We start from the raw sequence: 16,517 nt of genomic DNA, 5'->3' as shown, positions 1-16,517 counted from the left end.
ATTTTCACACCGTTACGCGAATAATCAAGCAATTGAAAAATGTTCTACATATTATACAATCTTTAACAGATAATCACCAGCCAATGTGCATTTAAGTCGTCATGTTAAATGCAGTGCTGCAATGACTGGCTATTGGTAAATTGGAGGCTGATTCAGAACAAACAAATATATCATCCTAAATCTGGAATTGTGCTGGTTAGTAGGTTTTAGGCTTACCATATTAAACATGGAATAATGTCCGATCTCTGACAGCCATCCCACTTCTACCGGTTGTGCTCGTTCGTTTGTTTACACTTGTATTGTAAAGTAAACAAAGATTGGCTTAAAATTAATTAATTCATAAAACAGCACATTATCTACTTGGAACTGCAATATAAGAAATGTGATTGTGATAAAACGTACGATGTTACATAATAAATTCCAAAATATTTGGGGATTTGCATGTGACGGGCGAGGGATGGAAATCATCATTAACATAGGAATCAATAGAACACACGTAAGCTAGAGATATACCTCTTCATGTATTAGTGCAAACTCTTTGCAAATAGATTAAAAATTGATTGCAAACGGCGCAAATACTTCACAGTACAAGTACGATGGTTTACAAGCTTTCGGCTAAGCGAACAAGACATTTAAATACCTATTGCCAATCTGATTTATGACCGGAATATCTGTTATCTAAAATTCATTAACATTTTCAAAGGATTATATAGATGCCAGTCAGAATACTTTTGGTGATTTGTTGCAAGTTATCTTGTTTCAAACGAAAATGTGCAAACCGTGCATTTTGCGTCGGAAAATGTAAGGTCAATGTTGCAGCTGTGAGATATCTCGGGGATGGTCACAGTAAATATATGGTAAAAGCAAAAAACTGCGGATGCTGGAAATCCAAAACAAAAACAAAAATACCTGGAAAAACTCAGCGGGTCTGGCAGCATCTGCGGAGAGGAGCACAGTTAACGTTTCGAGTCCGCATGACTCTTCAACAGAACTAAGGAAAAATAGAAAAGGGGTGAAATATAAACTGGTTTAAGGGTGGGCGGGGGTTGGGACAAGAAGAAGCTTCTTCGTTAACTGTGCTCCTCTCCACAGATGCTGTCAGACCTGCTGAGTTTTTCACAGTAAATATATGCTTCAGCGCTGAAAGGGACATGCAACATGCGGGTTCAAGAATAAAATTCTAACATTAAATCTTGCGGAAATCTCGCCTCTCCAGGAGATGTGAAGTACAATCAGGGCAGAGGTTTACACTTGAACGATGTTAACTCATGCGGGAGCCTTCTTTCTCCTGAAAGACTTTTTGGCTACTGAATAAGAGCCCTGAATTGAAGCAAAATGATCCTTATGCATTAATATCGAGCATAGTCACAAAGCGAACAAGCATTTATGCTGCCACTCTGACTAAAGATATTTAGTTATTCCTAGGTAGCAAGTGCACTTTTACATTGCTTAAGTATAATTTAACCAGACTGAAAACACGATCTAGAAGTACAATTATCCCCTGGCTTTATGGTATCAAAAGTCAGCGTTAAACACTGACCTTCGCGTAAACATAACCACTAATATTGCAATGAGACCTCTTTGTACATCCTTTAAGGTAATGCACTGAATTAACGAATACCTTCAAATAGCCCGTTATTTAATATTTCACAAAAGTAAAATATGTTGGCTAGGTAAACTCGAAAGTATTTACCTTGCCATCAGCATGTTACCTAATTATCTTAGCAAGATGTTGAGTTCTATTGTTTGCTCGTTTGCGCTCATGCCCCGCCTCTCCTGTCTGTCTAAAACCTGGCGCCTGGCTACAACAAACAAAAGCTAGGCGCTCGCAGGTCTATAGCCTCGACTTAATACAATTAAGGCGGACTTCAATCATTCTCTTACGTGTACGTCCACAAGATCGGCGCTAACATAACACTGTTTATCCGTTCAACAAATTTGCCTACTTCGCTGCTGAACCATGTCGATGAGCCCCAAGCATACTACGCCCTTCTCAGTTTCAGATATTTTGAGCCCCATCGAGGAGAGCTACAAGAAAGTTGGCATGGACGCAGCGGGTAACCTCGGAGCTCACTTGACAAGTTACCGGCAGCCACAGGTCTCCCAGCCGGGCATGCAACAACACCCGATCGGACATAATACGTCGGTCCCTGCGGCGACCTACCACATGTCACACGGGGTACCCCAGCTTTCACACGCTGCTATGGGAGGCTACTGCAACGGCAATATTAGCAATATTGGCAACATGGGCGAGCTTCCTGCTTACCAAGATACCATGAGGAACAGTGCAAGTGCGACAGGCTGGTACGGGACGAATCCGGATCCACGCTTTTCATCCAGTAAGTGGAATAATTAGCTTCTAATAAACACTACTAGTCGGTTATACGGCAAGATATTCAACCCGTAAAATATTTCAAGTGTACAAAATTTTGGGGGATTGGTGCTTAAAAGCACTATTTCCAATGTCATGTGTTTTTAATTCAGGCGGTTTGCATGTTTTGATTTTTCATTACGGTCGGAGCAAGGAAATGGTCTTAATACATGGTACAGTTAGTACTCAGGTGGATTTCAAATAGCTTCATCTTACTTCACGTGGTTTTTGTCGGTGTGTTTTGTGGTGTAAAAAGGGGCAGCTTAAATTATCCTATCGCCTACAGTACAAACATTTCTCTCAAAACAAGGCGCTTTATTTGTGTTTAAAGCACTGTACTAATGAGGCCAGGTTAAAGTATTTAAATATTTAAACCACGCATTAGCAATGTGGGAATGATATTGCAAAGGAATATTTGCTTCGTGCACAATGAAGTGGTGTTGTTATCTACATTGATAAATGTCTAAAATGTTTAAATAAATCTAACGCACTTTCCTAAAGTTATGTACATATTACTCTTTGAAACCCGCAACAGCATTTCTACCCAAATGAAATACATATAATCCTTTATAGTTTACTTGGCAAAACTACCTGTCAAAGAAATAAAAAAACTTACACTGTAAACTAAACCTTTTTGTAATGCCCAGTTTTTGTAAAAGTGCCTGAAATTCTTAATCCTTCGCAAATATATATTAGAAACCCATTTCCTTTAAAGCTACCAGATGGAATCAGAGCACTCAAAATTACCGCACGAAAAGAAAGATCTGAATATGTTTATTTAATTGGTTAGTTTTATAGAACACCGCTATGTGGTTTTGGCTCTTGAATCTGTGCTGAAATATACCTTATGTATTCTTTTTTTTTAAAAACATGTACACACTTAATTGTAAACGCCTTTGTCTAAGATGATTTTTTTAAATCCCCATTCTAGTTTCCCGCTTCATGACCCCGTCCTCAGGAATGAACATGGGTGGAATGGGCGCTTTGGGTTCTCTTGGAGACGTTGGCAAACCCATGGCTCCACTCCAGAGTACACCGAGGAGAAAACGCAGAGTGCTTTTCTCGCAAGCCCAGGTTTATGAGTTAGAGAGGCGCTTCAAGCAGCAGAAATACCTCTCAGCCCCTGAAAGGGAACATTTGGCCAGTATGATCCATCTCACGCCCACTCAGGTGAAGATTTGGTTCCAGAACCACCGCTATAAGATGAAGCGACAAGCTAAAGACAAGGCAGCTCAGCAGCACATGCAGCAGGACAACAGCACTTGCCAACAGCAGCAACAATCTCCGAGAAGAGTAGCTGTGCCTGTCCTGGTTAAAGATGGCAAACCATGTCAAGGAGGTGTCAATGCCCCAACCACGACCATGCAGAGCCAGCAACAGCAATCCACCAACACATCAATCACAGTGGCTACCAATGGCACTGCTCACGGCCCAAGTCAGCAAGCAAATAACACAGGCCAGACATCCGAATTAGGACAAACCTCAGGAAGTCCTTCGTCTATCCAAAGCCACGTCACTAGTTTGTCTCACCTAAACTCTTCTAGTTCTGATTATGGTACAGCCATGTCATGCTCTACTTTACTGTATGGTAGGACCTGGTGAATGATTCACTTGGCTTGTGTTTTAACACCATGTTGTATTGATCCATATCTGCTGTATTTTGGTAAAGTGTTCCAGGTACTAATTTGCGTAGATATGCATCAATATAGGAGGAGGCTCCGGCTGAAGTGATGGCAAAACGCTGTAAATTTATTTTGTTTTGTAGACATGGAATGCACATGTTGCTGGCTGGACTTATATCACAGTGAAAGCGATTGCTCCATATGCAGAAATAGGCTGAACCTTACGCAACACAGATCTGTCCATATGCAAGATCTGTAAACATAATATTTTTTGTGGGGTTCGTATAGAATGACGCTTTCGCAAAATAATAGTTAACAAAAATGTGACACCCAGTAAAATCCTTTCCTCGGAAAGGAAGGAAATAGGTTTATTTAACACGACTTGGCATTTTCTTAGTTTTTACTATAAAACGTAGGTGTATATTTCTGTAAAATGCACATGTCTGGGCCGAATTTATAGTTTTTAGTAATTTGTATATTATGCTGTAAAAATGTTTTCATGATGGACTCAGCGTGTACAGTATTTGATAGTTTGTTCGTTATTGCCGGCGTAAGAAAGTCGTTTTTGTTGTAACTTAAAATAGATCATTGGTATAAATATAGTTCTGAGAGATTCTAATAAATTATGAAACCCTAAACCGCAATACCCACAACTGTTTTATTGCAGATCATTGAACATTTCCCTTATTTTTCACCATTACTATTTCCCTATCTGTGTCGCGCAATTGGAATTCATCGCAATGTATCTGTAGCGAATTTATAGTTTCAGTTACATAAAGCAGGTAAGGAGATAATGGATAACGTGTTCCAGTTACCTCAAAAGGTAATCTCCGAAATATCCCATGATTTTCCTGCTCATTTTTTAACGGCGCAGGTAAAGCCTCTTCGATATCTAAAAGCTGAAGAAATCGGATATTATATTTGATTTACCATTTACTGTAAGGACACGTAGAAATACTTTGATATTCTCTTGTCAATATGTTTTATGCTGTCTTTTTGTATAGACAGGTTTACATGTAATTTTAACTGAGACACATTTGATTCAGTTTTAGTGTATTTTAAAGCGTGATGTAAATTAATTTTAACCCCCACATTCTAATTACGGTTAGAATAATCGGTTTTGTTACTGGCGCTGTTGGTGACCAACAGTTCAAAGTCCACAAATGTCAAACGTTAGAAAGTCCAGTTTGTCGATTGATCGTAAACTGTGGAATGGATCCGAGTAATGATGTGAAAACATAGAGCGCTTCCCCGATATTTATTTTGAATTAATTCCACAGAGTGAATTAAAGTTAAAGTAGTTAATGAGGCCAAAGTGCATTTCAATTAGAACGATCAAGAATGATTTCTCCATGGAAGACACTGTTTGTTTTGGCATTAAGGAAATCTCAGTTGTTTGCTGTAGGCAAAAGGCAAAGATCTACGTGTCGCACGGCCTGCACTTGCCGTTTTAAAAGTAAGCTCGCAAGAATGTGTGTATTTTTAGTGACAGTATGCGCACATTTCGAGACGAGAATTAAACATGCTCAAAATACGTGATCCAGTAATCAGTTTACCTGTCAAATTTTATTCAAAGGTATTAACAGCGCTGGGACTCATTCTGAGCAAGAGTTTGGTGGGCAACTGAATCCGTCAGTCATCCTCACTGTTGAACGATTTGAATACAAAATTTGAGTAATTGAAAAAGCTTCAATATTCTAATAATGTTATGTATCGGAATTGGAAATATAGCGATTAGACTGAAAGAGCGATCCCTTTGAAAGGCCCATGGAAAGGAAATGGCCAACATAATTTGAATTCGAAACTATATTTGATTCTTCATCCTGTGGCAGGATCGAGTTTGTTCAGTGTTAAAAGGTCAGGCGCACTTTCGCACAAAAGATAAACTCTCCGTTTATGACGTGGATCGTTTCATGTTTGATTATTAACAAACCTCAGTGATAGAAATTTTAACAGCAAACGAAGTGCTGTTTCACCGACAGACAACAGTGGTGATCGATGTTTACACTAAAATTAACAATGCAGTTAATGCTTTTTAAATGCCCTTTAAACAACAGAAGATCAAACATTTACAAGGTTCGTTTTGATGAAGCACACTGACTTATTTGCAGAACATAGGCTGGTGTCTTTATTGCGGTGTTCTGTTAGAGCCAAAATGTCTGACATCATAGTCTCTCTGAAATCAATTTAACTGTTACGACTAAGGTAGGCATTCACCCCCTTCCAAATTTACTGACGAGCAACCTCACTTTATAAATTCAGCTCAATGCTATTTAAGCGTAACACATCAAGAAAAAGAGCCTTTTAAAGGGACCTTTGCATTGTTACATATTTATAATGCTGAAAAAAGATGTGGAGACCCCTTTGCAGTGACACATTTTAATATCTTTCATGGGCACATGCTGGATGAGTTCCACCGAGAAGACCCCAAAGAGAAATTTATGGGCGATATATTAATCTGTTCTAACTTTTAAGTTTTAACGGTTTCTTCAAGAGATAATTCAGGTTTAGGTTTTTCAACAGATGGTATTCACAAACATGGCAGAGTTAAGGGGTAAACACTAAAGGCCCCACTTGCCCAGTAAATGCTGCAAGAGAAGGTTTAGACAGCATTCCGATTAAGATATTTTTGCATGCACTGAGTGGATTTCCAGTTATTAAAAATACCATTACTATTTTGTTTTATTTTAACCCAAGTATTGCGCGCTGATGAATGCATAAAGATGCAGCTGATCTGGGAGCTGTTTAAATTAAGGTCACAGAGTGTTTAGAGATTTTCCATTGTCTGGGTGCTACAGAATGATCTGGGAAAATTGAAGCTATCAGGTAGGTCAAAGCATCGGAGTTTGTTAAAAAAGGTGAGTTAATACATGCCGCGTTTATGCAAAGGGATCGAGCGTTTCAAATTTGCATCCTTTTATTTATAACAAATGAAAAAATCGCAATAGAAGTATTAATTAATTTTTAAAGATTTGGAATTAATTTATGCAAGCTCTTTTTCCTTGTCCCAAGTAAGAACTAATAAAAAAAAAGCAAAGGTAAGCGGTCAGTTGACTGTCAAGTGACGACTGTTGTGTATTTATTGTTCTATAATCTAGATTTGGAGGCAAATCTATACGTGTTTCCAGAATTATACGTCGTCACTTAAGTCCGAAAATATACACTTAAGAGCGTTATAGGGTCGGCGGAATGTATTTCAAAGGATGTTACAACTAAAGGCAAGGATAGAATTGATATGCTTCATATGAATTTATATTCAGATGAATACTTGTACTTCCAAACGTTCTATACAACATTCTGAATTGTACAATTCCTCAAGTCAACAAATGCTGTCCTTATGAAAGGCTGCGGTCCATTGCAAAACTTGCAGAAAATCTCTTCTCTTTCTAGTCATATTGAAAATACATACGCAATGCACCAGTTGTTTAAAATAATACATTAGCAACGATTACCCAAGTAGAGGATTACGAGTGAAGCAATATACATGTCAGTGTAGCGTAGAATAGTACAGAGACTTAAAAAACGAGGCCTAAGGATTTAGAAACAGATGGGAAAATGTTTATGCAACTGGAATATTTTGGGTTTTTTTTCTCTCGAATAGAACATTAAAATGGAGGAATTATAACTGCAATACACCGGAGCTCGGCGTCGGTATAATTCAGATGGAGAACCAAGTGATGAACGAAAGTTACACTTTTTAAACTTATTCTACAGCGGCCTCCACATTTACTCGTAACTAAAGATTTGAACATGACATGGCCTTCAAGTACATTTTTGGAACTCTGCATCTGAAAATTATAATTCAGATTCTCATTCTTTAAATTCACGAAATTTTATTACTTTTTTTTATTTCCAAAGGAATGTTCTGAAGTAGCGTAGTGCTTTTAGTTTGTTACTGAGCTAATAACCAAGGATTCAGAAAGAAAATTATTATCCGTCATCGTGGCCAACTGACATCTTTCCAGATTGTGGTACCCGGGTAATGTTTTTTTTTCTTGTTTAAGAACTTTGAGAGACCTAATTGCACTTTCTTGTATTTCAAGTTTATATATTTACAGTTGCCCCCTCAATGCGGAAGCACACACCAAACTTTCTTAAATTACAATTCTAAATCGTTCCTTCAACATAAACACGGCAGAGAATAATTTTATTTTTCCACCTCGAAAATTTCTAGTTTACGGCAACCATTATTGAAATCATACATCCGCCTGAGCCAGATTAATTGAAATTTAAAATTTCCATAACACAAACTGTACTGCTCGTAGCATAATCTCATCGATTGAATAATTTTCCAGGTGCAATAGAACAAATAGGCCGTTAATTTCTCGGCAAGCTTGTCAAGCAGAAACGTGATCGCTACGGGTAGCGCACCATCTTCGATAATGGAATTTACCTGGCAAATTCAAACAGGTAATGGTTTCGAGTTTAATCTGATCCTGTTATTTATGTTGTTCTAACATATATTGTTCTAAAATGTATGAACTCCAAAGATCTAAATTATGCTTTAATTCAGAGGAATGGCAAATCACTCTCTCCCTCTCACTTTTTCTCTCTCTATATGCCATTTGATTTGAAACAACATATTATGGTAGTTAGTCTCGAGGTTTATGTTTTCTGTTTGCATTTGTAATAATGGATGGAGTAAAACGGAACTCTGGCGAAAATCGGAAAATCCAGTCATGCAGGAGACGAAACTTAATCTAGCAAGATTTTGTAAGGACATGTAGCAAAACAGTAAATAATATGGTACAGTTAGCGTCATTATTTTTAGGCATTAGATAAATCTTCATAATTGCTGCTTCTAATCTATTCATTCAAGACGGAAACAACGATGGGTAGAATTTCTAGATTGTTCCATTGGGGTTATGTTCTAAACCAAGGGAGGCGAAATAGCCAGTTTTCAAAGCTTCACAGAGATGAAACTAGTGTTAAACCGCCTTACGTTAAGGCAGTGGTACCGAAACTAATGACCACAAATCATCGAGCATTGGCGCTCAAGTGTTCCCGTTTGACCTGGAAACGAAACACTGATTAAAATTGGCGGCCTACGAGACAGTGTGAAAACAGACACAAGAAAACCCAGTTTGCTTCTGGGTATTTGTGAACTGCTAACAAATTTTCGTTGGAGGTAGACTACGCTGCTTAGTGATTTTAGTTCACACTGTGTATGAAAATAGTATTAAAAAATCTACTAGCGCTTATCAAGGCCCAACGTTCAGCTGGAATGGGGGGTTTAGCATTGTGACCTCGTGAATATCAGTTATCGTTGTTTTATAGTAATTGTCCCGTACGAAGAAGATGTCTTATCATCGGTGTCTTTTTTGATAATTCGCGTTTCATCTGAATCACGAAACGAGAATATCAACCATGTTAAGCACTGCTACAACTATTGGGCAGAGTCTGATACTTTCGGACGGAATTTATAATTTAAAATGACGAAATTCCTACTACCCCCGCAGTAGGTTGTGCAACATTATATTCAATACATATTGTACATCATACCCTCCTTCGTATAAATTTTTGACAAAAGTATCTTCACAGGAAACGGGATGACCATGTTAGGAAATGCAGCAAGAGCTGTAACTGCAATTTACGACTTTATAAATGTACAATTTCTTGTATAGAAATAAAACTTTGTTTTGGAAGAAATGTAATTATATTAATGGAAATTATACTTCATGTCTTCACATTTCAAAATGCAGATAAACAATGAGATAAATACATATTGTTTTAGTTATATGTCTATTTATCTTTTATAGGACGTTTAATAGGCAGGCACAGGGAATTACTTTGAAATCAGCTTGTCTCCATTGGTCTTGAACGGACATTAATTGGCTTTAACATTAACGTTCCAGCTTTAATCACCTTACATTCGGAAATTTGCAAAAAAAATTAATGGTTGGGTAATTAGTTTTATTAATATTAAAATGTTAAGCTGCGATGCAATTGTTTATTTCTTCAATAGCGCAACTCTGCAAAGCTACGTAACAGTAACGTTCGGATATAGCCTTTTAACAGCACTGAGCTATTTCTCTGATCCTGCACCATAAGTCTATCAGCAGATAAAATGTTCGGGTACAATCAATGGTAGTCAAATTTGTGTAAAGATTGCAGCAGTGACAAACAACTCAAAACTCATGATTTCTCATTTTTCCCCGCGGAGACATGTCGCTACCATTTGTTCACTTCAATAAGGCGTTTCTATGCAAGTCATTGAAGCTATTGTTGGAAAAATCAGTAGCAAGACCCAGACGAGGAAGAGCACCACTCTCTGGCTTCTGTTTGGGCAATTTACAATGGCAGTGTAATTATCTAGCAGAGACACTCACAAATGGCAAAAGTTGGAAAATAGATCGACCCCACTCAGATAAGAAGGCCCGGTTGCACAGGTCTTCAGCCAGCTTCTTTTCAGTGCGGGTTTTCAGAAGACTGCAACGGCTGATTCGGATTCAGCACACATAATCAGTTTGTGTCTTATTTCCATTTGAAAACAGGCACATTTGCAATCATGAAAGCTCTGGATGGTGAATGATTCAGAATGAATACAGAATGGAAAGTCGTGATAGGCGTTGGGAACATATACTTAAGGTTTTATAACTAAAAATATTCACATGCCTATCTCCTGCCTTTAGGGCGATAATATAGGAAACTTAATTATGAATTTCGTCTCATAATACACACTTCCAGAGATTAGTTGTGAACTCTCGGGTGCCACATCTAACTTTGCACCTCTATGACCACTTTTTCCACATATATCATTGTACCTCCACATTGTCATTTCATATTTGCAATCTCCAAATAGTTAGTAGCAACTGCGGTTCCATTTGCGGGGTACAGTATGTTGATTACTACCTAAATCCAGGTTTACTCGGATGCGTCAGTCCTTCATTATACCTGTTAATATAATTCAATTTAAGGTAACTGGTTCACATATTTAAGGCAGTAATGGCTTGTAGAATGCACTGTGTTCATTATTTTAATTAAAATACAGCGGTGCTCATTTATAAAATGCAAGGTTTTGTTGATTCAATCTTGGATTACTCGTTAATATTTACAAATTATATGAATAGATTGGACAAAACAAAAAAAGTATTTCAGTTTGAGGGGCTATATTTTACAATCCTGGAGCACCACTCTTTGTCTAGCACACGAGAACCCTTTACTTTGAAGTGTCAGTTGACAAATATTGTTCCTTTCCTGCAACACAAAACTGGACGGCTTGCATTGCATTTTCAATTTTACTCATCTAAAAACGGGGTTAAAACAAATACTAGGCTTTAGTAAAGATCTGCACATTTGGCAACGTGTTGCATCTTGGCATAGTTGCCCATTATAAGCTTTTTTGTATTATTTAATTGTAATCGAACCTGTTGAAGTTTTTAGATATTAGCAGCTAAAATGTATTTATTTATGGGGGAGTGGATTAGTAAACGAGTTTTCTTTTTCTTTCGTTCCTAAAGGAATTGATATCGTGGAAAACGAACAAGTCCGTTTTTCAGCTTTTAAGCACTTTCACTTTAACTATATCTAGTGATTAGCCATATTTCCGACCATCGACCATACAGGGTCATCTATAATGATGACCACTTAGGAGCTGGACAGGAACAACATTGTTACCAGACTAACAACGTTGTTATCTAACCATAATACATCAAACTATTGATATTAAATCCTTTCAAAAATGTGAATATATTCAGAATGTAGTTACTGGGCATAGTAGTATCCTGTTTAGCTGTATTCAGCATGCGTTCAAGTGCAAAGGTGCTTCAAGTGAAAGATTCTTTTCTGAATTTAGTGTAAATACATTCCGTACTTCGGCAAAATGGCAGCGTTTATGCACCATTGCCACTCACACTGAAGCTGTGATTTTGCCAGATCGTTCTCTAACATGTACATAAACAGATCCTATTTCTATAATTTTCTAATGGAATCTTAACAGCAGCCGATGATTGAGAAATGATTGCTTTTCCATTAGGCGTTGGCACATTTTGCTCAAGCTTTGTAGAGTGACCACGGATTATATTTGCATCTCTTTAGACTCTCTGTGTGGTCTCGGTGGATTGCTTGTAACTGTTGGAAATTACTTGTGGGAAGCGTGCATGCACTCATCTCTCTCCATCCTTCAACGACTGTGTGTAAAACTCAAGATGGTCAGCAGATATTTCGTATATCTAGCTCTGTTTCAAATTTGTCCGAAAATCAAAACAATTAGCGACTATTCCCATTGAAAAGTTGCAATTCATGCAAGTTGTTTACCGTTCTCAATCTACAAGAATTTTTTTTTACAAAATATGTTAAGAAAATGTACTAGAAGTGGCTTTGCTGCATCTTCTTGAGGGAATGATGAACAGATGAACAACATTAGAAAAACAAGAGTACATTTGCCACCAAATATTCTTTAATACTTTATTGAAATGCATGTCACCTGTAGTTCGCCTTAAAACTGCAGCAAATAATATTTAGCGGTATTCTTGCGTTATATCCTAACTGGTTTATTAGGCAACCTTTATTGGTTGTGTCTTAAACTATTTTTAATAAACCAGACATCCTTTGTATATGTCTTAAACTCGTCATGAAATCTGAGTTATTGTTCAATTAATTAAATCGAGTAGTAAAAAAGGTACGTATGCACACTGAAAGTAATATTTGTACTTAATGCATTAAAACAAAAGCAAAGGTATTTGAAGGAGCTAAATTATATTAAAATATCAATATTTCATTCCTACTAAATTTTCAGTGTCACTATAAACTTTGAAAATGCTTAAAAACTGACTTCGTGACCAATTTCAATTGTACATTTTGAAAAATGCAAACAATCTGTAATGAAGATCCCAGTAATGTTGACCACAAAGCAATCTATACTTAAAACAACCATGATATCAATTACTATACAGATCAATGCACGTAGAATAACATTACTATTGGAATATATAGTTCTTGGGAGGATCTGTTTAGGAAATTTTCCCCAAAACATATTTTGTCCATCTTTCTAATTCTACGTGAAATTATACAAAGGCTTCATAATTTATTTGACGTTACTGTCACTAAATGGAAGATTTACCACTCTTAGCACAAATTAACATTGAAAAGGCTTTGTAAGGGATTAATATATGTTAATATTGTGCTTTTGTGCCTTTTTAAATGGACGGAACTTGAAATATTTGTACATAACAAGTAACCAGAAAAAGCTTTTGTTAATATTAACATGTGAAATATTTTCCAAATAATTAATAAGTGCATTATTTAATCGGTTCAGCTGTGTAGCTTTGTTGTCAGTGTGTAAACTTAAAATTAGTATATATATATATATAAAACAAGGAGAACAGTCAATTCCACAAAAATGAATGCATTGCTTACTTGACTGAACGAATAATAAAGCGTGCTTGACAATGGTCATTTATTTACTCCAATGGATCACTAAGATGCCTTCATTGAAATGTATGCATCGATATATTTTACATTTTCCACCCCATTTGTATTTGATTCTTCTGAGCATTTTAAGTGATGATCTTCAAAGTACAACGTTGCAAAATTTCTCCCGTGAAATGTAGAAAATTAAGTGACAGGGTAGTCATCGCTATTAATGGACAGTCTTTTAAATTTTGCCGAAGCATATAAGTATTTCAGCCACTCACTACTTCCCAATAACATATTCCATTAAGCGTATCAATAGAAGCAATTCATATTCCAATCAAAACCCACATACAGAATAAAGGATATAGGTGTCACCATAAGCACACAACAAGCGATAAGTTTATACGAAAGGTCCATTCGGTTCATGACTTTGTAGCCTCGTATGTTTTTTGCTCTCGTTTATTTTTTATCGCTACAATTACGGTGATCGCACACACAGATCATAGTGTTATCTCCTGCTCTTATCTATTTGCCTTGCTTTAGATCAACGAACGTCAGATAAATTTTAATAAATGGACCAAATTGTTGAAGTTCATGGTTTATGTTTCTAATTTAGAAATATGCAATTTAATTCCCGAATAGCTTTGCATGCGTCCTCTGCCTCTACATGTTGTATTTGCTTGTTGTGGTGGATGTATCTTTCCAGCTGTTTCAATTCACGTATGTTAGGGCGCAGTTTACTATCGGAATCACTGTTTTAATTCTAGAAGTATATAAAAGGAACTGCGTGCAGACTTACTGGATACTGGGAGATGCACTAAAGTAGAGAAAAAATTCATTCCATCCTTTAATTACCAACTGAGCGGAATTACTAGTTTTGACCATGATCGGAGTGTTTAATACCGCCATTGCCACTTTGTACACATCGAATGCCAAAGTAGTGTGTGACTCCGGTTATTGTAACATTTTTAATTTAATCCCCGGGGTTTTAAGCCGAAAATTCACACATATATATTACATTCTAGGACATAAAGACAACGTTAATTTTCTAGTACTCCAGCGGTTTTGGTTCGTACTCATCCCACAGAAGGCCAATTGTCTTAGATTTTTGCGAATTGCAGGGTGAATATATTATTCTAGGTTTCATGTAAAGGTCAACATAAAAAGGATAACATCATGTTTAACAAGTATGGCTCCTTGATGTATCACTCTGTGATTCTATTCTGGGAAACAGAATTTTCGGAAGTAACCAGTTTATATCTCAACACACCTGAACTTATGTCAAACAGTTGTTTTATTTTGTATAACTAAGGATTTTTATTTAAAGTCACAAGTCATTGGTTTCAATAAGATTTGAAATATATGCTTTAAAATGACATCAAATTCTAAGCATTCCTTGTTTTGTATTTGTATGGGGAAATGCAAGTAAGTAAAATTGATACCGGTTTAATACAGGGAATTCAAAAATAAGGTCACTAGACAGCAAAACCTTCCATGGACATATACAATGGTGATGACATTAAGACGTCATTTTATTAAACGGAGCTTATGAGTAACAGACGCATTAATTTATTTCCAAAAATATACATTTTAATCACAACTATTACAAGCAGGAAAAGACTGCTTTCAGTGTCCTGTAGAGAAGCCCCTGTCTATAAGAATAATTGCATTATTTTCGATTCTAGAACGAAAACAAAATATCTTACTTGACGTGTTTAAAATTACAGTGATACAAACTTAGCCACGTATGTTTAAAGTAAAAGTAAGGACAAGACAGTTACGGAGTGTCATGTTTCCATTTCTGAAAATCAACAAATACCCCAAGCATTAAGGTTAAAGTGTTTTACAGGAAACACACGACTTGTATGGGAAAAAATCTTATATATTAACAACATTTACTACTGCAAAGTTAAAACCGATAAATACTACTTTTTCCCAAATATTTAATATATTCCAAAGAAAAAATACTTGGGTCAATACGTTTCTTTCTGTGACTTGTTCAAGTGCGACTGGATGGGTTGAATATATTGTAAATATGTGGAAGCCAGTTGGAATTTTTAAAAAAGCGCGGAGAAAAGTGGAATATTTCACATGACGAGGTGGTTAAAATATTGGGAAGAGGAGGCCAGCTTGTTTTTATATTGATGAAAATTATATACCGAATCATGTGGGGAAGTTTTTGCGATGAAATAGGGAAGAAATACCAAGTCAAAGTGCATATTGCGGTGAATTTGTTATGAATGAACTACTTAAACCCTGTCAATTCTGAAGGAAGAAGTAGAGATAGTCTAGGACTTCATCACTCTCCATTGCGTCTGCAGCGCGGTTAGCTGCAGTCACCAGCACTGAGTGCAGGCGGAGCAGCCGGCGGAACTTACTGCGCCTGCTCACTCCAGCTTCCACACGGTAGTCACAGCAACAACACGTGGTGCTGGGTGACACTTGGTTACAGACTCCATGAGGCGCGTTTATTGCAATTTTTGTCACTCAAGCCAAGTCGCGGACATGTCGGCGGGTTGTCATAGTGAGTTGATTACAAAAGCCCAGAAGAGGATCCAATGAGCTGTACCGAGGAAAGAGGAACACGTGGCCATTTCTTTTAAAAAAAAAGCTTAAGTTTTGTTTTGAAAAACGAGCCAGTTTATAGTACAGATAGGATTGGACTCGATTGTGGGCGCATTTACACTGCATCCACTGGTTTGAGACCAAATGCTGCAGCACAGCTTCCTGCCAACTACAATTTTGCTTACTGTACATTACTTGCCTCCAGGATCGTTAACTGTCCTGTTTAGCACAGAGCTTAGAAAGTGTGGAGGAGAGAATTCTCTGCTCTCCAAATATTTAATTTAAGGGTTAGGGTTAGGTAGATTTGCAGCGTTCATGGAGTCTAACAGATTTTGCACACCAGGTTTTGTCATGGCGCAGGATTTACACTCAGTCGACCGTGTTCTGGAATTTAGTCAGTCCTGCCTCCTGAGTTACTCACTGCTGGCGTGACGGTCCAATCGCTTTGGACTAACGCTAACTTGCAGTACAAATACACCGGAAAACAAGTTGGGTCTTTGGAGTTTAAAGCTGATACTTGCTGGGTTACTCATTTTCTTGATGGAGATATTCGGTGATATTTACTCTCCATCATTACATAAATAGCATGAGTTATGAATACTTTG

The 16,517-nt window shown here is 37.1% G+C and overlaps 1 protein-coding gene and 1 long non-coding RNA gene across 6 annotated transcripts in view; both read left to right on the top strand.

The window, feature by feature from the left end:
• Nucleotides 1–1,833: 1,833 nt before the first annotated feature.
• nkx2.1 (NK2 homeobox 1) overlaps nt 1,834–16,517 on the top strand; it is a 66,498-nt gene continuing 51,814 nt past the window's right edge. For 3 of the 4 annotated variants that reach the window (XR_013579486.1, XR_013579485.1, XM_078562776.1), the window contains exons 1-2: nt 1,834–2,339; nt 3,303–3,926. Coding sequence is in view for 2 of the 4 variants with exons in the window: in XM_078562776.1 (XP_078418902.1) it covers nt 1,961–2,339; nt 3,303–3,926 (1,003 nt within the window). In the remaining 2 variants the exon portion in view is untranslated. Of the gene's footprint in view, nt 2,340–3,302; nt 4,636–16,517 lie in introns of those variants that run through there. The other variant, XM_078562775.1, reaches the window with a different exon arrangement.
• Nucleotides 5,202–14,718, top strand: LOC144693204 (uncharacterized). 2 transcript variants are annotated; one of them, XR_013579487.1, is made up of 4 exons: nt 5,202–5,449; nt 7,852–7,990; nt 8,298–8,403; nt 14,115–14,718. It is a non-coding gene; the product is annotated as an uncharacterized LOC144693204 (long non-coding RNA). The 2 variants fall into 2 exon arrangements; XR_013579488.1 differs by lacking the exon at nt 14,115–14,718 and adding an exon at nt 12,031–13,282.

This window comes from Cetorhinus maximus, chromosome 18, assembly GCF_964194155.1.
Source record: "Cetorhinus maximus chromosome 18, sCetMax3.hap1.1, whole genome shotgun sequence".
NCBI lineage: Eukaryota > Metazoa > Chordata > Chondrichthyes > Lamniformes > Cetorhinidae > Cetorhinus > Cetorhinus maximus.
This window is presented reverse-complemented; position numbering and strand designations above follow the sequence as displayed.